Source organism: Rhinatrema bivittatum, chromosome 2 (assembly GCF_901001135.1).
Source record: "Rhinatrema bivittatum chromosome 2, aRhiBiv1.1, whole genome shotgun sequence".
Taxonomy (NCBI): Eukaryota; Metazoa; Chordata; class Amphibia; order Gymnophiona; family Rhinatrematidae; genus Rhinatrema; species Rhinatrema bivittatum.
Genome location: NC_042616.1, coordinates 679,776,710 through 679,801,769, shown reverse-complemented (window position 1 = coordinate 679,801,769; position 25,060 = coordinate 679,776,710). Strand labels below are relative to the sequence as shown.

General features: G+C 40.1%; 1 protein-coding gene across 5 annotated transcripts in view; it reads right to left on the bottom strand.

Annotated features, from left to right (window-relative positions):
• ZC2HC1A (zinc finger C2HC-type containing 1A) overlaps positions 1–25,060 on the bottom strand; it is a 223,613-nt gene that overhangs the window by 39,338 nt on the left and 159,215 nt on the right. For 2 of the 5 annotated variants that reach the window (XM_029591512.1, XM_029591511.1), the window contains exon 8: positions 10,570–10,689. The exons of the other annotated variants lie outside the window; for them this stretch is intronic. In XM_029591512.1, coding sequence (XP_029447372.1) covers positions 10,570–10,689 — 120 coding nt within the window. The remainder of the gene's footprint in view (positions 1–10,569; positions 10,690–25,060) is intronic. 5 annotated transcript variants of the gene reach the window in all.

Here is a 25,060-nt window from a genome sequence, read left to right as displayed (position 1 = left end):
TTGATTCCCTGACTAATAACTCCTGGTGAAGGATAAACCAAATCTACCTTGGCCAATAAGAGGTTATAATGATCATAGTCTCAAATATCTTATGAGTTTCAGCAATATTTTTGCCACTAGAAGATTTGAAGGATAAGCATGAAGTGCTGAAAGGTGGAATATAAATAAAAGTAATAAATTAATACAGAAGATCCTCTCCCCAATCTAGAGAGAAAACGTTTGAGACCAGTTTGCATTGAGTCCCCTTTTCTGCCTACATGGATTTATCCCACTCATGTAATATCAGATTTCTACTGCCCTATTCAGGGACCATTTGCGATATCCCAAGATCTGACTCAATATGGTCACTAGGATATTCTCCTTTCTTGCTAGGTATGTGGTCCTTAGGACTATCATGAGATATGGCCTAGGCTCACATCTGGACAGCTTCCTGATGATTTTGGATCTCCCAGTTTGTTCATATATAACACTGCTATCTGATTGTCTGAATGAGAATAATTTTGTTGGCCAGCTAATCTCTGAAAGAAATAGGTAAAATTAGGGGGTCACATAATGAAACTCCAGAGGATGACATAGAAGCAATGTCAGGAAATATTTCTTCACAGAGAGGGTGATGGATTCCTGGAATGCCCTTCTGGAGAAGGTGGTGAAGGCAAACCGTGAAAGATTTCAAAGGGGCATGGGATAAACACTGTTGATCCATAAAGGCTAGAGATTGGAAATGAAGAAAAGAGTGCATGGGGGTAACTTGCTGATGCTGCTGTTACTACCCTTAACCAATAAGCCTTATACTTTTGATGCAACTCCAACATTACTCTCTGCTTCAACGGCAAGAGGTAACGGGGAATTGGACTCAGAATGCAACCAACAAGGGCCCTGACTTTGATGGTCTGGGAAACCAAGTATGGGGGTGACCTATATGGCATGGTAAATGCTACCATAACTTGCTGGGCAAACTGGATGGACCATTTGGTCCTTTTCTGCCATCATTTTTATGTTTCTATAATGTACAGTTTCACCCTTAGCTCTAGTATATTTCTCTTGAGCCCTGAGTATGCAGCCCATTTACTTGAGCCTAGCCCAAATTGGACGTCTCTGTGGTTAGGACAGTTTGAGTTGAAGAAATCTGGAAGGATATTATTTTGGCCAGATCTGACTGAATCAATGACTAGGACAGGAGTTCTTGAGCTGCTGATTGATTTGGATGCTCTCTCAAAGATCCTAAGTGGCTTGAGTTCACTGTGGTCTATTGGTGCCAAAGGTGATACATTCACTGTTGCCACATGGACAAAATATCCTTATGTCTGCTGAGTCCATTTTATTTCTTCCACTGTGGACATCACCATGATCCTTTTCTGTGGAAGAAAGGCTTTGATATGTATCTAGCAGAGTTTCTACAAGTTACAGTTGAGATGATAGGTTCAAATAGGATTTGGGATAATTTATGATGATCCATAGAAACTCCAATACCTGGATGGTTTTGCTCATTGATTCTTTGGCACCCTTTGAGATGTGCTCTTGAACAGTCAATCATCCAGATACAGAAATATGTATCTCCAATCTGGATCAAATCGTACCAGTGTATATCCTTTTGAAGATATGGTCTTGAGAACTGTACACAGTATTCCAAATGAGGTCTCACCATGGACTCATACAAGGGCAATATCACCAGTTTCTGATGACTATTCCTCTGCCTATGAGGCCAAGCAACTTTCTGGCTTTTGCTGTCACCTTACCCATCATGGGTTTCAGCATCCTAAATGCCCAACTCTGCATTTTTTAGCCTTAAATCTTAGCTACTCAACCCTAGACTTCAAAAGATTGCAGATTTTGCAAAACATTACTTTAAGATTGTTATTAAATATGAAGGGGTTGATTCATACTAAACCTCTTCTTTTAAGTTATACTGGCTACCAGTTGAGCAGTGTGTAATGTTTAAGACTCTTTGTATGATTTTTAAAGCCTATCACGCGGGTATTCCTAAAATATGTGGCCTACTTGTGGTAGATTATGGTCCTTCATAACCTTTTCGGTTTTTGCAACAGGATCTTCTGGCAGTGCCTAGGATGATGCAAGTTAAAATGACCAGTGTGCAGCAGAGAATATAAGAACATAAGAAGTTGCAAGATACAAGTACCTGGCAAATACCTAAACAATAAATAAATCCAATGCTTCTAATGTCAGTAATAAGCAGTGACTACTCCCAAAGTCAATTTGATTAATAGCAGATTATGGACTTCTCCTCCAGGAACTTGTCCAAACCTTTTTTAAACTCAGCTACGCTGCCTCAACCATATCCTCTGGCAATTAATTCCAGAGCTAAACTGTGCACTGAGTAAAAAATAATTCTCAAATTTGTTTTAAATATGCTATTTGCTAACTTCATAGAGTGCCCTCTAGTCCTTGTATTATCTGAAAAAATAAATAATCAATTCACATTTACTTGGTCTTGTCCTCAAGCTTTTATAGACTATCATATCCTCGCCTCAGCCATCTTTCTTTAGGCTCTCTTCATAGGGGAGCCATTCTATCCCCTTCTCTGAACCTTTTCCAGTACAAGTATCTTTCAAATTTCTTTCAATAAATTTCAAATATCTTTCAAATTTCAAATATCTTTCAAATAAATTTCAAATAAATTTCAAATATCTTTCAAATTTCGCAAATCCTGTGATGTAGAGACCATCACGCTAGCATGCTCGGACATAGACAAACAAATTGACCTATCATCCCCAGATAATGCATTCTCCTCCTGGGTTAACCTTACACTCAGCATTGCCAATGAACATTGCCCCCTAATAACAAAAACTATCAACCCCAACCGAAAAAATAGGAAACCATGGTACACGCCTTTCCTCAGAAATCTCAAAATCCAACTCAGAGCTTCGGAAAGGTCATGGCGCAAACACCAATCCCCCGCAACCAAAACTCTCTACTATCAACGCATGCATGAATATAGAAATTCCATCCTACATTCTAAACGGGAATACTACGCCAAAAAAATAAATGGTCTGCAATACAACCCCAAGGCTCTTTTCACTATGGTCGCTGACCTGTCTTCTCCCATACACACGCAACAACTAGCTAACTCCTCGACAAATCGTTGCAATGAATTAGCTCAATTTTTTAAAAACAAGGTATCATCCATCACGGCACAGTTCTCGCACAACAACCTCAACATCTGTCTTCCCAATATCAACTCTCCAGTCTGCCTTTCCTCGTTTGAGTCCTCATCTTCCCTAGAAGTAGAGAACATACTTAAGAAAATGAAACCATCAACACATCCCTCTGAAACTATTCCCTCTAAACTCCTACTATCTATACACAATGAAATCGCCAAACCCATTTCAAATATTCTCAACTGTTCCCTAGAGCATGGCTTTGTCCCGAATTTTCTGAAACAAGCTAGTGTTAAACCGCTACTCAAAAAATCCAACCTTGACCCCACCACCCTTTCTGATTACAGACCGGTGTCCAACCTACCCCTCCTAGCTAAAGTTCTTGAGAAGCTGGTGAACTCACGCCTGTCCGATCACCTTGAACAGAACAACATCCTCCCTCCTACCCAATATGGTTTCAGGAAGCATTTAAGTACTGAAACATTGCTCCTCTCCCTGCACGATACCCTTATCAAAGGAACCGACTCCGGATCCTCCTACCTTATTGCATTACTTGACATCTCGGCTGCGTTTGACACAGTCAATCACGATGTCCTACTCAACATACTCAGAAATATTGGGATCACTGGCAAGGCCATTGACTGGATTCAATCTTATCTCCAAAATCGCACTTTCACTGTCACAATGGACAACAATGAATCTGATCCCATCAGTCTTCCCCAAGGTGTACCCCAAGGTTCCTCACTCTCATCCACACTATTTAATATATACATGCTTCCCCTTACCACGCTTCTCACTAACATGCACATCAAGCATTTTATTTATGCTGACGATGTGCAAATCATCTTCCCTTTCTCTGACACCATCCAAACTGCTTTACACAGCTGGGAATCCTATCTTTCCTCTATCAACCAACTCCTAAAGGACATGCACCTAGCTCTTAATTCCAACAAGACTGAGCAATTAATCATATCTAATAGGCAACCGATCCCAGACATCCCTCCTGCTTACTCAGCTACCAACTTCCCATCGCACACTCGCAACTTAGGAGTTATTATTGATAATCACCTCTCATTTAAACCATTCATCAAATCCATCATAAAAGACTGCTATTTTAAACTCCAAACAATAAAGAAACTCAGACCCCTACTACACTTCAATGATTTCCGTACAGTCCTCCAAGCTATTATTTTATCGAAGATTGACTATTGTAATGCGCTCTTACTTGGCATTCCTGCAACACACACTAAGCCACTTCAACTCCTACAAAATGCCGCCGCTCGGATATTGTCAAACACAAAGAAAAGAGATCACATCACCCCCACACTTATTGAACTACACTGGCTCCCTATACAGTCACGAATTCTTTATAAAACACTCTCGATCATACATAAGAGTCTAGTAAATTCCAACCTCAACTGGCTTAACCCCCCCCTCTTACCTCGTACCTCCAAGAGACCTACACGCCCAGCTCTCCAAGGAACACTCCGTGCCCAATCTATTAAATCTTTTAAACTCTCCTCCACTATTAACAGAGCCTTTTCTCTTGCCGGCCCCACCATATGGAACTCACTGCCCCATGATATCCGCATAGAGACCTATACCCCCACTTTCAAAAAGAAACTTAAAACATGGCTCTTTCAGCAAGCCTACTCCATCTCACCCCCTATTACATAAAACCCCCCTATGAATGTTATACTGATATCTTGGTATGAACGCCTTTATGTCTGATGATTTTGTACTTTGCACTTTCATGTATATAGTTATAGTTATATTCCATAGCATCTACCCATTGATGCCTGTTATATGTAAGGGCTCCTCCCAAAAATTTATTTATATGTTGCCTAGTTCATCATATTATATTATGTTATCTGTTATATGTTATATGTACGGGCACTGCCCAATGGTTTTTTGTTCACTGTGAACCGATACGATGTGCGAACGGATATCGGTATAAAAGAAATGTTAAATAAATAAATAAATAAATAAACAAACAAACAAGTAAATTTTTCTGGAGATGCAGGGACCAGAACTGCACACAGTACTCAAGGTGTGGTTTCACCATGGAGTGATACACACAGGTACTATGACATTCTCAGTTTTATTCACCCTTCCTTTCCTAATAATTCCTAAAATTCTATTTGCTTTATTGACCCTGCAGCATACTGAACAGATGTCAATGACTGTCCACTATGATGCCCAGATCTTTTTCCTGGGTGGTACCTCCTAATATGGAACAAAATTGTGTAAGTACAACGTGGGTTACTTTTCCCTACATATATCACTTTGTACTTGTCCACATTAAATTTCATCTGCCATTTGGATGCCTAGTCTTCCAGTCTCAAAGGTCCTCCTGCAATTTAATAAAAAATCTGCTTATGATTTAACTCTAAGTAATTTTGTGTCAGCTGCAAATGTAATCAGTTATTTTGATTGTGGAATTCAATTTATTTCATAGCATTTATATTTCTGCACATTTCAAACGATCATGGTGAATCCCATGAGTAACTTTCATAAAATTTAACAATAAAAATAACAGAACTGAATAAAAATTAAAAAAATGAAAAACACAGCATTAGGAAATAAAAACAGTATGCCTTACTATCATTGATGACTAGCAATTTTCTGCTGTTGTGTTTAAAATTTTAATGTTTGTTTAATTTTGTTTAGTCTAGGCATTGCATTAGTTTTGGTACTGTTCATAACTTATTGTGTTTTATTTATTTATTTACAAAGATTTTTAATATGTATGTAATTCTTATTACCTGCTAAGGTCTGTGGTTTAGCAGGTTACAAATTTGTAAAATAAATACATATATATATATATATATATAGACAATGCATACAATGCCCCTTCTGCACAATTACAACTGCTATATAATTTGGGATAACTGCAGCAAACTCGGACTTATTTTCTAATGACTTTTCACCATACATTTTTAAACAAAAATGTCTTCAGAGTTCTCTTTTATTTATTTATTTTTTAAAAGAAAATTGTGCACGCAGTTAGTGCACATAGGTTCTCGGGTAATGTGCTGCTAAATTACGAGCTGAATTTATTTAACTTTTTGCAAGAAGTTTAAATAATGGCTCTTTGTAAAAGCATTTGAAGTTTCATAGACAGGAGAGGAACTGAGTAAAGTATTTGATTCTTAGCTGATGGTAAAGCATGTGTTGCAGAAAATGAGAACAGTTATTTTTAGTATAGCATTTTAAGGGGAGGTGGGCTAGGATTGGGGTTGAATTAGGTTGATGGCGGGAGGGATGATGGGGTCTGAAATGAATTAGTGGATTAGATTGAGAGAGTTAAGTTATAATGGTTAAATTTGTAATTGTAATTTATCTGTAAATATAGATCACCCTTTGGTTAATGTGTCCATTGTTAACTCATTCTGAGCTGAAACGATGTGTGTAATCAAGTGCAACAAAACAAATAAATAAATAGACCATTCCTCAAATTTCACTAAATCCCTTCTCATGTTTTTCACACTTTCCTGGCTGCCTACCACCCTGTTACAGATTTTGGTATCATATGCAAAAATAGAAACCTTTCCAAATAATCCTTCTGTAATATAGTTCATGAAAATGTTGAAAAGAACCGGATCAAAAAAAGATCCCTGTGGCACACCACTAGTAATGCACCTCTCACTGGAGTAAACTCCATTTACCACTACCCTCAACCAATTTCTAGCCCATTCAGTCATTTTAGGGCCCATACCAAGGACACAATCTATTTATAAGTTACCTCTGCAGAACTGTGTCAAAGGCCTTAATGAAATACAAGTACGCTACATCTAGTGCTCTCCCTTAATCCAACTCTCTGGTCACCCAATCAAAAAAATTGATCAGATTTGTCTGACAAAACCTACCTTTGATAAAACCATGCTGCCTTGGATTGAGTAATCCAGGTGTCCCCAAACTTTTCAAGGTTATGATCACACAGGACATTTAAAACCATCAAGAAGGCTGAGGGGTGGGCAATCCTCCTTGGAGTTTGCTGGGCATGGGGGAGGGGGCGCACTTCTGGCCCTTTGGATGATTTGAAATACTGACAAAGGAAGGGGACAGGGTTCCTGGGCTATGGCAGATAGAGTGCCAGTAATATTTCTAGGTTTCTTAGAAGTTGTCAACCCTGCCACAACTCTGTGAACACTGCTCCCCCGTCTTCATCTACTCTTGTATCTGCCTCATGAGGTAGCAAGTGTGTGTGTTGCACCCCCTACCTTGACCCTATCCTTTTACCCCCCTCCTCCACTCCCTTTCCTATCTTATCCCTCTCATTCATACCTTAATTCCCTCTCACCTCCTCTCCTTCATTCACTCAATCGTTCACTCATCCCCACATGCACCACTCACCCCAATCTTCATCCACTCACTCTTCTCCTCGCTTCCTCACCTGGCTGTCCAACTGACTTCTCTCACCTCTCTGCCAGAGGCAATCTCTCATGGTGAGGGGTGGTCCAGCGATAGCAGCAGGTTTTCTCTTGCTGCTGGTACCTGGACTCTACCAATGGCACTCTCTCAGAGCAGATCCAAAGGAAGTAGTGGCTCTTCTCTTGCTGGCAGGGCCTGGCCTCCTTGCCAGTAGTGTCTCTCATGTGGGGGGGGGGGGGGAGGGTTCTGCGGCAGGCACTGGCTCTTCTCTCACTAGAGGCCTGGCCTCACTGCCAGTAGCTCGCTCTCTCTCTCTCTCTCACAGCAGGTCCTGCCAGGTCTTCTCTCACTGACAAGACAAGGGTAACCCTGCCAGCCTTTTTGCTGCGGCACATTAAAAAAAAAAGTCTTCCTCTGTGAACCAAATCTGGCCATAGAAAGGACAAGCATGACGGGCCGAGTCCAGCCTGTGGGCTACAGTTTGGGGAACCCTGATGTAGTCCACTTGGTTCCAGAAACTGCACAATCCTTTGTTTTAGCAGCAATTCCATTAATTTGTTCACCACACAGGTCAGATTAACCATCCTGTAGTTTGCAGCCTTCCCTCACTTCCACTTTTGAAACCACCTCCACCTGTCTCTAGTCTTCTGGAACAACTTCAGACTCTAAAGAAGCACTGAAAAGGTCATCCAGCGGAGCTGCCAGAAGTTCTCCAAATTCCCTTAATACCCTCAGATGTATTCCATTTAGACCCAGGAGGTACATGGAATAACATCCCTGGCAAGGAGGCCAGGTCCCACCAGCAAGAGAAGAGCCACTGTTTCCTTTGGATCTGCTCTGAGAAAGTGCCATTGGCACAGAGTCCAGATTTGACTGCATTGGCCTCTAAGAGGGAGAAAAGTTCCCTCTGCAGTCATTTTTGGTGTTGAGAAGACAAGAGCTTCTCTAGGGGCAATGTGGCAGGATTTCCCAAAGTAATAATCTGCACTTTTTTCTGATTATGCTGAGAACCCCATTGTTTGAGGTGCCTACAAGTTTATGTAAAACCTTAGCCTTCCCCTGACAGGAAAGTACCCTGGCACAAATATGAGATCTTGGTTATCTCTTGGATGCAATCCAAACCCCATCTCAGGTTTTGGCTGGGATACTTGCTGTGCCATTTGGGCCCTATGCTGTTTGGGATGAGAGCTAGATCCTTGCTGTTGATGGGGATAAGGATAACACCTTCTTGGAGCACTCAGCATAGCACCCTAATAGATTCTCCTCTCAATAAGATCAACGGTACAAGAATCCTGAGTGGATCAGACTACAACTGACTGATGAGCAGTTGCTGCTTCTTGAATCTGGGAACTTTCTGGATATAATATATTGCATCTGCTTTCTTATCCACTGGTGACAGTGTCATGTGTGTCCCTCACAGGATCTCATGAATAGTCACTGCCACAATTTCCTTTGGGGGTTCCACAAATTGGAGGATGGCAAACAAACATTTTTGGCCTGGACTCTTCCTCCTTCTGTAAATCAAAGGGAATGGTTTCTACCATGAGGGGAGACTCGATGACTCCTTATCAGAGTTGTCCTCAGATTCATAGGCATACCCTCCTAGCAGTATTCAGACTGAGCCAGAATCATCAATTGGTAATTTAGTCTGAGTTTGCATCTAGCTAGAAGACAAGGCCTCAGAGAAGGTACACCTCGTTTGTGGGTGTCTGGACACTGATGAACTTCTACGCCTTGGGGAAGCTTCTGTGCACAGATACACATAGAAATTGACACTAGGATGGTGATTCTTGATGCTGATGCCTCTTCAGGGAACTTAATTGCAGACCTTCCTCTAGATGGTATGAGAGACTTAAACAGTGACTGGACCTTCATTTGCAAGACTATCGATGATGATACACTGGCATGTGTATCGGTGATAAGATGCTGCATTGATTCAACAACTTCGCAAAAATTGACGATATCAATACAGCATGAGGAAGAGGAGAAGTGGTCACACATCTTCCTGGGTTACTTGAGAAAGACTGGTGGCTGGCATCCAAGCCCTTAGAAATTTATGAATCTCAAGATGTATGGGAGGGTGAGCTTCCCTCCTTGCAGGGAAGTTTTGGGGATTTAGGTCCCTATTCCTAGCATGACAGATGACAAATGATGATGCTTCTTAGCTTCTCAATACTGGTACAGATAAAGCGGAATCCTTTGTTTTCATCGGATGGGGAGAGCTAGACTTTGGTCCATCTCCTTTGCCTCTGTGGATGCTCGATGTTGAGAAAGGATGATTCTTCTTCGATGATGAACTGTCAGCATCCAGTGCAACTCCTGGGCCTACTGATTCTGATGAGTCAGACTTACTTTTCCATAAGAGTTCCTCCATGACCTCCAGGCAGGGATGTCCTCCTCCAGGAGTCATCTTCCTGCATGTGGAACACGCCTCAGCTCATGGTCATTCCTCAGGCACAGCACATTTATATGGGGATCTGTGATAGATAAGGATAGACAGGATACATCTGAACAGAGAGTACTTGTTGAAGCTGCAGGTCCTCTTCTTTTTCTTGGGAATTAACCCAAAATTTAATGAGGCAAAATTAAATGATTCAATTTTACAAAAAAAATCCAACCAATACTGCTTGATGCACTGATACCAGTACACACAATGGATGATACAATGAAATGTAGCCTGATTCAGGAAAATCTACCTAGAAGAGTATAAGGTGAATAATGAGACCCCCGTGATTAGTATATAAATTGAAGGAAAAGGAAAAAAAAATGCGACCATTAGGCTCCATGGAAAAAACTGAAGGCCCCTATCTAATGTCTATGACACGGGATAGCACACACGTGTTCGGTAGAGCATACCAAAAGCTTCTAGAAATTTCACTGTAATCTTCACTGGACTGGCTCTGTTGGATGACATCACCTACCTGTGAGACTACTACATCCTGCTTGCCCTCTGAGAAAGCACCTTTTTGCCATTGAATGCCTTTGCAAATCACTCTCTAAAAGCCTATAAAATTATAATCTAAACCTTTCTAAAGATCACATATGAAAAGAAACCATAGTAAGTTACTAGAGTACTTACTTCTTAAGGGGTAACAATTCATTTGGTCCTTTGAAGGTATAATCTGTTTTTCTATCACAGTCATATAATCTTTGCAAATCTCTTCCGGTTCGAAGTGGTGGGCCTAATTTGTCCATTTTACTATTAAAATACATAAAGATTTATTCATAATGAAAATGCCAGCTTACTAAATTATAAAATATTACAAATATTTAAACAAGATGCTACTTAAAATTAAAGAATTGTTCATTTAATATAATGAAACTTGAACCCTCTTCAACTATTAGCTTTAGTGGATCAAATCCAGACATGATCCAGAAGATGTGGTTCACCTGAAATTCAATTCATGAATCACAAGCCCCTGCCTGAGAATTTCTGGTTCCATTTTACAATGAAATCCCATTGGAAATAACTTCTTGTAGTTCCTGCAGCCTTGTTTGTTTTGAATATGCTCAGCCTGAACTCCTCTGTCATCTTAAAGCAGCTCTTACTAGAGAATGTTATACTGAAAAACTATTTGGAAGTTGGGGGAAAGAACAGGCAGCAGGCTGAAAATTGTGAAAAGGGCAAAAGTGATACGGAAAGAGGCCTAAAATATTAATTAAAGCACTTCTGGAAACAAAATCAGAAAAAGAATAGAAAGAGAAAGAAGAGAGGCAGTGAAAAAGGTTGTACAGTCTAGATAGAACAGTGATTTTTTTATTTTTCTAATTTGTTTCAGAAATGTAGCTGTCTGGTAATGGGTAGAAGGTTGTAGCAGCAGAAGCAACTGCTATAGAAGTGAAATCAGTGGTTAAAGTTAAGCTGACTACTATTAACTGCATCCACAGTTCATAAGGTGAGATAGGGTTATGAGTCAGTCTCAGTAAGGAAGGACTCAGCAATTTGATTTTTTTGGATTTGAATAAATTCCTTCCAGTGTAATAGCAAATAAAACAAACACCAGTGAAGCACATGCTGCAGCATGTCTACAGTGAGACAGTCCCAGGTCCAGAGATTTTTTTTTTTTTATTTGTTATATACCAATGGGATACAACAGCATTTAGGGGAACATATACTAGTAAGTAAGGTGGCATTGGCATTCTCTCATTGAGACAAGTGTGCCAAAAAGACCAAGTCCAGAATGAGTTGCTTCTATTTTTTGCTCTTCTATTATCCTGTGAGAGTACAGCAGCAATAAAGGGGTAAGTGGCTAGTCTGACTCAATGTGCCATCAACACCTATCACATCTTGTATATAAACATATAATATATCAGCAAGAGTTTGTGCCAGCATGTTCAAAAGAGCAAAATGATATCAAAAGTGGCAGCAGATTGAAAGGTAAACCATTTAGGCTTCAAATGAGCAACAAAGAAAGTCTTTGTTTTAACTGTTAAGTCATAGCTATGAAGACAACTTTAGACTAATGTCTGTTATATAGCTGAAGCAAGTAACATCTACAAAATATTTGCTACTAGAGAATTATAACCACCAATATGTGGATAATTGAACAGGGCAGACTAAAAATTACATCACAATAAATCAACTGGGTTTCTTTGAAGGCTGCTTTCTCATCTTCATCATCAAAAAACCAATGGCACTATAAGGACATTATAGATTTCTCAGACATGAAAGGAAAACCAGTGACCAAGCAGAACGTTTGGCTCTATATCAGTAAGTAAATTGGAAAGACCAAATTTAACTTATTTGCCAGAAAAGAAGCGGGGGGGGGGGGGGGGGAGGAGTGTGCACCTGGCCGCATTGTGGTGGTGGATTTTCGCCTGCTGTGGTTGCAGCCATGGTGTACACTATTGCCCCTGTACCGCTGATGGGAAAATGGTGTTATTTCCAGAGCTACTGCCGGCAATAATGACTAGCAAATCATCATCCGCTCAGTACCGTGAAAGGTGGTGCTATTGGGAGTGCTACTGGTGGCGATAATGTGGCTTACCTTATCGCCACCAGCGAAGTCTTCGCAGCGTCTGCCCCGACTCCTCCTCTTCCGGTGCCGACATCACCCCGACTCCACCCCTTATTAGCTATTGCACGCGTGCGATACGGTAGGAAAACGACCCCCTTAAGTTGCTCAGAGCTGGAAAACGCTGTCAACAATCCTAAATGCCCAATGCTTATTTAGACATTGATATCAAAGCATCACTATATTGGGCCAGCCGGTTCTACTATAGACAGCTCGTGAAGTTTTACTGCCTAAGAAAATTTTTTTTAATATATCAAAAGAGGAAAAAAAGAGTAAAAAGAAGAAAATTATTCAAAGTTTTGAATAAAAGTTGTTTTTGTTTTTTTTTTTAAGGCCAATGACTGATTTACCCATCAACATGCCTGTATATAGAACTTGCATAGAAGTTTTGAAGTCTATTTCCTCCTTGATGAAATATCTTGATATACGATGGTATATTCAAATGGAGTTTGGAAGTGTCATGTGTAAAGTTTTTTTGTTTTTGGACTTGTTGAGAAAACAAACAAAGGGGAATAATAACAATACGGTTGGCAAGCTAAGACACGCTGAGGATGATGCAACTTCATAGCCGGTGTGTGTGTGTGTGTGGGGGGGGGGGGGGGGGGGGGTTGGGGGATGGAAGGAAATTGCACAGATTTAGGGAATCACCATCACAATTGTCAGAGTGCAGACAGAAATCAAAACACCTTACAAGATGAATCAGGATGAGCGGAAAGAGAAATATTCACTAGCACGAAAATGTGCTGCCGGCAGTTCTAGGGTGTAACATATGTGGAGCAAAACTTGAAGGGGGTGGGAGGTAAAATGTTCAGAAATCAAAATTCATCATAAGTGATGAAAAGACACAGAACTGCAACCAGCTGTAATCAAGTACATTGATTATGCAAGCCTTTAAAATTTGCACCTACTTAAGTGCCTTTTTAAGGTATCCTGCACCTGAGCCTGAATTTGTGGAATCACTGTCCATTTACTATTTGGAATCCCAAATTCAGAATTTTTTTTTTTTTATTTTTTTTTTCCAGTGTCAATCATCTTCTTTGATAATTGCACAGCATCCAGCTCTAAAGAGCCAGACTTTTCCACATGTAATATCTCTGTTTTAGCTGTATTTAATTTTAACCAGACTTTATATCATTCATTTATCGTTGCATACCATTCACCCAAATTTTTCAATGCTTCGGCTCACTTATTCCCCAAGAGCAAATAAATTGGGTAATTTTTCAAATTGTGTTATGGCGTTTTCGAATGCGAAAAACGCCTTAATGTACGCGATAAGCACTATAACGCATGGCGCGATGCAAATTTTTAAAAGGGGAGGGATTGGGTGGAATTTCTGAAAAAGTGGGCACACACAATATTATACAGTTTTAATGCCAAAAATAACTACACCTTTTTCAATTGCGTTAAGCTGTGCGATGTTGTGTGTTATGCCCATAATGCAATTCGTGATTTTTTCGCAAATTCCGTTTTGGGCATTTTTAGGCTGGGAGAGGGACAGAGGAGAGGGGGCGGGGGAGAGCGAGAGAGCGAACCTCTGAGGTGGCATCATAGTAAGCAGCTATTTATGCTACTATAAGAGGCCCAGCTAGTAACGCGAGGTGAGGTTTAGGTAGTGGTTTAGGGGGGTTAGGGGCCACTTTTACATGCAAAATGAGATGTATGAATAGAACAGTACACTCTTGTGAAGATTTGATGTCATTCGGAATGAGGAAACTCACACAAAGATGAGGTTTGTATAACCTAGCTTGATGTTACCCAGGTAGAGAGTCCATCAAGACAGGGTGAGTTAACACTGTACAAATCTCATCTGTGTGTGAATTTCCTCACGCCAAAGGTCATCAAATCTTCACAAGAGTGTACCGTTCTGTTCGAACATCTCACTCTGCATGTAAAAGTGGCCCCTAACCCCTACACTACTACCTAAACCTCACTTCGAGTTACTGGATGGGCCTCTAGAGATATAAATAGCTTACTACTACCAGGGTCTTGTAGATTCTCTCTTTCCCCCCCAGTGGTGAAATGAGTATTTTGTAGCTAGAAAAAGCACTTCACATAGGTATTACCGCAACGTGCGAAAAATTAACGCACTTTGCAGTAACACCTATGCGAAGCACTAACATAGCACGTTTGCGATAACATAAAACATGTTCCTTTTTCTACAGCATGAGATATTTACAGCAATTTGATAAATCCAGCTCAAAGCTCTTGAATGTCATTAGCACAATGAATACTTGAACCTGAACTGCTGTATCAATTTCTCCAATGATCTAAGAAATAAATTGAACATTGGGGAAATAATAAACTCGTGGGGAATTCCCTGTAGCACTGGCCTTGGGTTAGATTTTAAATTGCCCAGCACAACTACTTGCCATTTGTTAATAATAAAAAAACAAAAAAAAAACTAGAACCATTCCAATGCCTCTTCTGATAACATCAAGTCCCCACAACCATGATAAAAGCACATCAAGATTTAGTCTACTAAATACTGAATTTAAGGTCCAACAGCACCAACAAAACATCTTTACCTGTATCCAAGTCGATTAACACATCAGAAAACGAGGTTGATGTAGCTTCAGTCTCATATCCCAATCTAAAACACTGGTCTGATATGGTGCTTCTCCTATATCTAGTGCTGCAACAAAGTCTAAAAGTCTACTTTATCTCAACATAAATAAGCACTGCATTTTGATGCAGGCTATAAGAATATTTAGGTCAGTTTACAAAACCTTGAAGACTGCTGCAATTGCAAATGGATAAGCATCTTCTGCCTCTGCCATGGTACAAGACCAATTAAAAGAATGCAGGGAAGTGAATGTCTCAGAAGGCCTCTTTGCTTACTGGTAGAACAAGAGCACCAATGTTACTTCATTTCTGCATCAATCAGTATTTTATTTTGAAAGAGTGTTCAAGCACCTACTATCCCATACATGTTCAAAAGTTTGTATTTGTCAATGTCCAGTGCTTCATCTCCTTTAGATACTCTGGGGCAGTTTGACTATATAAATGGAGACAATAGTAGTAATTGTGAAGATAGGAAAAAAACTTCAGCTTCATTTAGCAGTATCATTCTAAGTATTTTCACTGTTACCCTAATCTTTTTCAGACATCTCTAAAATTATGTTCAGATCACTCTGTGCAATCCTTAAACAGTTCTAAATGTAAGTATGATCATGCCTTATTCATAACAGTGATTATATGGAGAGCCTCCTGGTTTCCTGTGGCAGATTTTTCAAGAGTCGGCAGCAAGAGTTAGCAAATTGTATTGCAGATTTTTCAAAAGTTTGTGGCAATTATAAGTCAAATTTGCATAATTGTGCATAAAGATTCACACATTGACAATGCACAAAAAAAAATCAATTTTAATGAAAAACATTCAAATTGTTTTTGAATATTTAAACTTACAAATAAAAAATGTACCATATACAAAAATCAATTTATCAAGCTGACATAAGTTACAAACTTTTCATTGTGAAAACTCACTTTTGTTTTTATTTGTTAATTTTTATATACTGACATTCGATCTAGATATCACATAGATTTACATGTAACTGAACACAAATAATGCAGAGTCTGCTTATTTTACATTGTAACATAGTAACTTAAATGCTAAGGTTAGGAAGATAAATATACATAACTTTGAAGGTTAAGAACATAAGAACATGCCACACTGGGTCAGACCAAGGGTCCATCAAGCCCAGCATCCTGTTTCCAACAGTGGCCAATCCAGGCCATAAAACCTGGCAAGTACACAAAAACTAAGTCTATTCCATGTTACCGTTGCTAGTAATAGCAGTGGCTATTTTCTAAGTCAACTTAATTAATAGCAGGTAATGGACTTCTCCTCCAAGAACTTATCCAATCCTTTTTTAAACACAGCTATACTAATTGCACTAACCACATCCTCTGGCAACAAATTCCAGAGTTTAATTGTGCGTTGAGTAAAAAAGAACTTTCTATGATTAGTTTTCAATGTGCAACATACTAACTTCATGGAGTGCCCCCTAGTCTTTCTTTTATCCGAAAGAGTAAATAACCGATTCACATCTACCCGTTCTAGACCTCTCATGATTTTAAACACCTCTATCATATCCCCCCTCAGTCGTCTCTTCTCCAAGCTGAACAGTCCTAACCTCTTTAGTCTTTCCTCATAGGGGAGCTGTTCCATTCCCCTTATTTTGGTAGCCCTTCTCTGTACCTTCTCCATCGCAATTATATCTTTTTTGAGATGCAGCGACCAGAATTGTACACAGTATTCAAGGTGCGGTCTCACCATGGAGCGATACAGAGGCATTATGATATTTTCCGTTTTATTCACCATTCCCTTTCTAATAATTCCCAACATTCTGTTTGCTTTTTTGACTGCCGCAGCACACTGAACCAATGATTTCAATGTGTTATCCACTATGACGCCTAGATCTCTTTCTTGGGTTGTAGCACCTAATATGGAACCTAACATTGTGGAACTATAGCATGGGTTATTTTTCCCTATATGCATCATCTTGCACTTATCCACATTAAATTTCATCTGCCATGTCAATGCCCAATTTTCCAGTCTTACAAGGTCTTCCTGCAATTTATCACAATCTGCTTGCGATTTAACCACTCTGAACAATTTTGTATCATCTGCAAATTTGATTATCTCACTCGTCGTATTTCTTTCCAGATCATTTATAAATATATTGAAAAGTAAGGGTCCCAATACAGATCCCTGAGGCACTCCACTGCCCACTCCCTTCCACTGAGAAAATTGTCCACTTAATCCTACTCTGTTTCCTGTCTTTAAGCCAGTTTGCAATCCACGAAAGGACATCACCACCTATCCCATGACTTTTTGCTTTTCCTAGAAGCCTCTCATGAGGAACTTTGTCAAACGCCTTCTGAAAATCCAAGTATACATCTACCGGTTCACCTTTATCCACATGTTTATTAACTCCTTCAAAAAAGTGAAGCAGATGTGAGGCAAGACTTGCCTTGGGTAAAGCCATGCTGACTTTGTTCCATTAAACCACGTCTTTCTATATTGTTCTGTGATTTTGATGTTTAGAACACTTTCCACTATTTTTCCTGGCACTGAAGTCAGGCTAACCAGTCTGTAGTTTCCCGGATCGCCCCTGGAGCCCTTTATAAATATTGGGGTTATATTAGCTATCCTCCAGTCTTCAGGTACAATGGATGATTTTAATGGTAAGTTACAAATTTTTACTAATAGGTCTGAAATTTCATTTTTTAGTTCTTTCAGAACTCTGGGGTGTATACCATCCGGTCCAGGTGATTTACTACTCTTCAGTTTGTCAATCAGGTCTACCACATCTTCTAGGTTCACCATGATTTGATTCAGTCCATCTGAATCATTGCCCATGAAAACCTTTTCCAGTACGGGTACCTCCAACATCCTCTTCAGTAAACACTGAAGCAAAGAAATCATTTAATCTTTCCGTGATGGCCTTATCTTCTCTAAGTGCCCCTTTAACCCCTCGATCATCTAATGGTCCAACTGACTCCCTCACAGGCTTTTTGCTTCGGATATATTTTAAAAAGTTTTTACTGTGAGTTTTTGCCTCAATGGCCAACTTCTTTTCAAATTCTCTCTTAGCCTGTCTTATCAATGTCTTACATTTAACTTGAACAATAGCAAAAGAATAAATGTATTGGTCTCTGTCTACATACAGCACTCTGTCGCCACAATACTTATGTAAGACCCTCTATTCACGAGGAAAGCATATAATATATCTTCTCGTTTACCATAGAGGTCTAAATTGCTTTTAATAAATCCTGCAAAAACATTTGCTTAATTTTTTTCTCTGAGTTTTCTTAAAATATCCATATGAAAATTATAGGGGACTTCCCAATTAATACCGCATGACTGATAAAGGAATACTTATCCTCGATAATCAAAGTCCCATAAGTCCCGACATGGCCATGTTTCGGGCGGCAGTCCTGCTTCAGGGGAAATCACGGGTCATCAATTCGACAGTCCTTCTCAAAATCATTGGTGCGGCGAATTCCACTGCGAAAATGCTTTTTAATGCGGGTTCACATTTCACCCGCGTCAGTTGAAATCATGGCAGACGCACGGACTCCTTTTATACCGGAAACTCTAACTTGTTACCTCCCCTTCCGGGAGAAAACAGGTCTCTCTCACGTCCTCCAGTGACTCGCGCTGTTCTATTGAAATGCATCACCAAACAGTCCTCCATCAGGTCCTCATTCTAAATGAGACGTTTTTGCCGGGAAATGCACATGTCCAAACTGGTAGTCCTCTATAACGTCCTCACACCACTATACAATTGATGAGGAGACCATAATTGAGGTTTCCATCTGGTCCTCTTCTAGCGAAAAAAGAACTAATGTTTAAATGTTCATAATAGGTAGAAGGAATCCATACTGAGTATACAAAATGATCCACATTTAGTCCTCTTCTAGCAAAGAAAGAACTAATGTTTAAATGTTCATAATAGGTAAAAGGAATCCATACTGAGTATAAAATAATCCACATTCACACACACAAGGACAACTCACAGCGTTCACAATAATGCATTTTTTGAAAACAGGGTTTTGACAACCACAGCATTAGACCAGAGAATACCAATTAATTATCTCGTTCAGTCCATGAGGATCCACAGTATTTAAAAAGAAGATCCAATAATGTTCGCGGCGATTCAGTGTTCTTTGTATGTCTCCTCCTCTTGCATTCAGGGGCACTGAATCCAAGGGTTGTCAAAACCCTGTTTTCAAAAAATGCATTATTGTGAACGCTGTGAGTTGTCCTTGTGTGTGTGAATGTGGATTATTTTATACTCAGTATGGATTCCTTTTACCTATTATGAACATTTAAACATTAGTTCTTTTTTCGCTAGAAGAGGACCAGATGGAAACCTCAATTATGGTCTCCTCATCAATTGTATAGTGGTGTGAGGACGTTATAGAGGACTACCAGTTTGGACATGTGCATTTCCCGGCAAAAACGTCTCATTTAGAATGAGGACCTGATGGAGGACTGTTTGGTGATGCATTTCAATAGAACAGCGCGAGTCACTGGAGGACGTGAGAGAGACCTGTTTTCTCACGGAAGGGGAGGTAACAAGTTAGAGTTTCCGGTATAAAAGGAGTCCGTGCGTCTGCCATGATTTCAACCGACGCGGGTGAAATGTGAACCCGCATTAAAAAGCATTTTCGCAGTGGAATTCGCCGCACCAATGATTTTGAGAAGGACTGTCGAATTGATGACCCGTGATTTCCCCTGAAGCAGGACTGCCGCCCGAAACATGGCCATGTCGGGACTTATGGGACTTTGATTATCGAGGATAAGTATTCCTTTATCAGTCATGCGGTATTAATTGGGAAGTCCCCTATAATTTTCGTATGGATATTTTAAGAAAACTCAGAGAAAAAAATTAAGCAAAAGTTTTTGCAGGATTTATTAAAAGCAATTTAGACCTCTATGGTAAACGAGAAGATATATTATATGCTTTCCTCGTGAATAGAGGGTCTTACATAAGTATTGTGGCGACAGAGTGCTGTATGTAGACAGAGACCAATACATTTATTCTTTTGCTATTGTTCACATTTGTGGTGTATTGGAGTACACTGTGTGTGTGTGGGTATTTTTGTGTGATTTACATTTAACTTGGCAATGTTTATGTATTATCCTATTTTCTTCTGTTGGATCCTTCTTCCAATTTTTGAATGAAGATCTTTTGGCTAAAATAGCTTCTTTCACCTCCCCTTTTAACCATGCCGGTAATCGTTTTGCCTTCTTTCCACCTTTCTTAATGTGTGGAATACATCTGGACTGTGCTTCTAGAATGTTATTTTTTAAACAATGACCACGCCTCTTGCACATTTTTTACTTTTGTAGCTGCTCATTTCAGTTTTTTTCTGACAATTTTTCTCATTTTCTCAAAGTTTCCCTTTTGAAAGTTTAGCACAAGAGCCGTGGATTTGCATACTGTTCTCTCTTCCAGTCATTAATTCAAATTTGACCATATTATGATCACTATTGCCAAGCGGCCCCACCACCGTTACCTCTTTCACCAAGTCCTGTGCTCCACTGAGAATTAGATCTAAAGTAATTTAGAGAGAACAAAGTAATTTAGAGAGAACATTTAACATGTGAATATGAGAAGATAGATAGAGGAGGGGTGGCATAGAGGAAGAAATATTTACAGTTATATTTTACTGGGGGAACCATTGGGTGGTTGTCAGTGGGCTGGGGAAGATTCATTTCTCAGTGGCTGGGAGGATACATTTCTGAATGGGGGGGGGGGGGGGGGTCTATGTTTTTTGAAGATTTGCATAGAAGGTTCATTTCTAAGGAGGAGCGGTAGGGAGTTCCATAGCGTGGGGCCAGCTACTGATATGGCTCAATTTCGGGTAGAGGAGAGGTGCACTGTTTTGGGGTTGGGGACGGTGAGGAGCCCAGAGTCCATAGACCTGAGGTTTCTATGTGGGGTGTATGGGAGTAAGGCAGAGTTTAACCAGTCCATCTTATTGTTCATTTTGTTATGGATGAGTGTTAGGGTTTTATATTGGATTCTTTGGCTGATGGGAAGCCAATGTAGTTCTTTGAGGGTGGAGGTGATGTGGTCACTTTTTTTTTTTTTTAATTATACTTTCCATTTTTTTTCCAAAGATATTACACAGTTTGTAGAATCATAATAATTAATATTGCTTCAAAAAGTAATTACAATTACATTCTGTGAAAACCAAACATTTGATAAATATCAGTAATTTCAGAAACTGGCTAATAAAAGAAAAGAACAGTATATCACAGTCTAATGGATTGACAATATTGTGTCTAACCACAATTTTCTTTTCCAATTCCTCCCATTAACTAAGATGTGGGATGAAACTAGGAATCTAGATAGGCACGCAGTTGTTCTGGGTAATTAAAAATATATCTCGTGTTCTGATATATAAGAACACACTTACACGGAAATTGTAATGTGAATTTTGCCCCTCTTTGTATGACCCTTTCTCTCATAGACAAAAACTCTTTTCTTCTTAATTGTGTATTAAGAGAAACATCAGGGAAAATTCTAATTGGGAAACCATGAAAAAGAAAATTCTGATATTTGAAATATAACTTAAGAATTAAATCTCGTTGAGAAACATCAGCAAACTGAACTATTAATGTAGCTCGAGTTTTAATTTCCATATCCAATGATTTCTCAAGGAGTTCTGAAAGATTTGTATCATCTTTTTGATCTACCTGCTGCTGTTCCGGTAAATCACCTCTTGCAACTCTTTGTGTAATATAGTATATCCTAGATATTACAGGTAGTGTTACATCAGTATATTTCAAAACTTTTACTAAGTAACTTCTAAATAATTCTCTAGGAGACAATAAATGAGTCCTAGGGAAATTTAAGATTCTTAAGTTGACTCTTCTAATTTGATTTTCTAATTGTTCCACTTTGTTTAAATGCATTTTATCGGATTTAACTAGATTCAATTGAACTTTTTCCATCTCAACAGTTTTAGTACCTAAGTTATTTACTGAATCTTCTAGTTTTTCCATTCTTACTTGTAAAATCTTATTATTATTCAAACTTTCTTGAACCATTTTTGTTAAATCAGTAATTGACTTTTGCATTGAAAAGATCATACCCCCAATTTCTTCCAACGTGAATTTAGTAGGTACTATTACAGATAAACCAGCAACTGCCCCACCTTGCCCTTTTTCCATCCCTACCACCTTAGAGTCCAACCCGGTACTGGGTGAGTCCTCAAATAATAATTCTCCTCCACCTCTTCCCATTGGTGGTTCAGGTGTTAGGGGGGCTCCAGGGCTTAAGGATGTTTTATGTGTCATGGAGTTAAGTCCCTGCTCCTGGTCTTCCACTCCAGCGACTTCAGCTCCTGGTGTTACAATTGTGGTTCTCCCAAAAAGATCTTGTATTCGTGGCTGATTAATGCTCATAACAGGTGTAGATGTGGCTGTTTTCCCTTTCCTCTTGGTGTGTGGCATTACCCAGAGGAAAGGGATCGAAATAAAGAGAATAAAGAAAAATTGTACCTCAACAAAAGTAGGATCCTTAGGGGACACAATGTCAGTATAGCCAGGTTCCGTTGATTGCTGCTAGCCAAATTGCAAAATCCTCCAGTTATCCAGACATTACTCCGGGGAACTCTGGCGAAGCTGGCTTTGGCGACGCGCCAACGGCGAGCGCGCCGTTCAGACGCCGATCTTATGGGCATCTGAGTATGCTCCTCCCTCTGACGTCAGGAGCCGGAAGCAAATCCACCAAAGCGTCGTCAGCTGTGCCACCCACACTCCGGACGGGAACCGCAGCAAAATCCAAATAGAATTAAGCTCCTCAGAGCTACTCACAAGCAGGGAGGTAGGTGGCAAAGAAAGCAGCAGCAGCCATGTGGTCACATTTTTTGATGTTTGTGATGGATCTGGCGGCGGCGTTGTAGTACCTGTAGTGGTCTGATGGTGGCTTCGGGGAGGCCAAGGAGAAGAGTATTGCAGTAGTCGAGTTTGGAAAAGAGTATTGTCTGGAGAACGGTTCAGTAGTCTTGGGCGTGAAGGAGGGGTTTGAGTTTTTTCAGGGTTTGAAGTTTAAAGAATCTGTCTTTGATCATTGCGGAGATGTGCTGTTTGAAGTTCAGCTCATTATCAATGATTACTCCTAGATTTTTGTAGCATGAGTAAGTTGTGGCCCGTTGGTGTTAGGTGTGGAGTTGTTATGGAGGGGTGAGGCGTGGTGTTTGGATATGTGTAGGATCTCGGTCTTGTTTACGTTGAGGCAGAGTGACAGTTGTGACAGAAGAAGAGATGTTTTTGTGAGGAGATGATTCCAGTTATTTACAGTATCTTCGATGGTTTTGTCTATGGGGAGCAGGATTTGTATGTTGTCCGCATATACGCAGTATGTGAGGTTTGAGTCCGAGAGGAAACGGCAGAGCGGGAGGAGGTATATGTTAAATAGGGTGGAGGAGAGGGAAGATCCCTGTGGGACACAATGTGGACGGGGTATCTGGGAAGATTCTGAATTTTTTGTCTTTATATTGAATGTTCTGTTTGTGAGATATGACTCAAACCATTTGATTGTAGTGTCTCGTAGGCCGATTTCTTGAAGTCTGGTTAGTAGGGTTTTGTGATTGATGGTGTCGAAGGCGACAGATATGTCGAGGAGAATCAAGAGGAAGGAATGGCCGTGGTCGAGTCCTCTAAGGATGGTGAGAGTGAGAAGAGTTTCGGTGCTGAATAGTTTCTGGAAACCATGTTGTGCTGGTAGTAGGATGTTCTGGTTTTCGAGATGATCCGTGAGTTGATTATTAACTTTTTTTTCGAGGATCTTCGCTAAGAATGGGAGGTTGGAGACTGGTCTGTAGTTCGCTGGGTCAGATTTTTTGAGTTGCGGTTTTTTGAGGATGGGTTTGACTACTGCATTTTTGAGCTTGTCGGGGAAGAAGCCTTACTCGAGGGATATGTTGATTATATCTGCTATTGGTCTGGAGATGAGCTGGGTGACTAGTTTCAAGGTTTTGATGGGGATGGGATCTAGTGGGTGTATAGCGGGTTTAGTCTTTTTAATGAGGGATTCAATTTCAGTGGATGCGATGGGTTCAAAGCGCGACCACGTGGAGCTGTGGGAGGGTGGTTCTGGAAGGTCATTGTTGACTGGGGAAATCTTGTCGATGATGTTGGAGACTGTCTTTGAAGAAGCACGCTAGGTTTTCGCTGGAGATGGTGGGGATGTCTTGGGTTGTAGCATTCTGGATCGGGTTAGTTAGGTCTGCAATATAGGAGAAAAGTGTCCTAGGGTTGAATTGAAATTCGTGGATTTTGTTTTGCATAGAAATTCCGTTTTGCTGTGTTGAGATTCGTTGTGTAGGTGTGAAGAATTGTTTTGTACTTGTCTTTTAGTTCTGGCATTGGGGTTCTTCTCCACTGTTTTTCTGTTTGTCTCAGGGTTCGTTTAGTGTTTTTGAGTTTGGGGGTGTACCAAGGGGTGTTGCGCTTGTCTGATGTTTTGATTACTTTTTTTTTTTTTTTTTTTTTTTTTTTACAGTGGGGCATTTTGAATTGGCTATATCTGAGTTGATGGATATCCATGAGTTGGTGGCGGAGTTAGCGTCATTCTTGTCGATTGTATTTAAGGCTTCGGGCAGTAGTTTGGCTAGATTGTCACTGGAGCAGGGTTTGGTGAATTCGATGACCTTGGGATGACAGGCTGGCTTCGTGAGGGGCAGTTGAAGATGGAACTTGGTTTGAATGAGTTTATGGTCAGACCAAGGTGTTGCAGTGATTGTGGGTGGGTGTATATTGGATATTTTCTTATTGGTGAAGATTAGGTCAAGGGTGTGACCGGATTTTTGGGTGGGGGAGTTGATGATTTGGTTGAATCCAATAGCAGACATGGTGAAGAGGAGGAGTTCACAGGTTGGAGAGAGAAAGGGGTTGCGTCCATGTGAAGTCCCCTAGTATGATGGCGGGGTCCTGCATATTGATGTTGGTGGTTATGGTTTCTATCAGGGGGGATAGGTTGTGTTGGAGTGTTCCAGGGGGTGCGTGGAGAAGGAGGATTTGGAGGTTCTTGGATT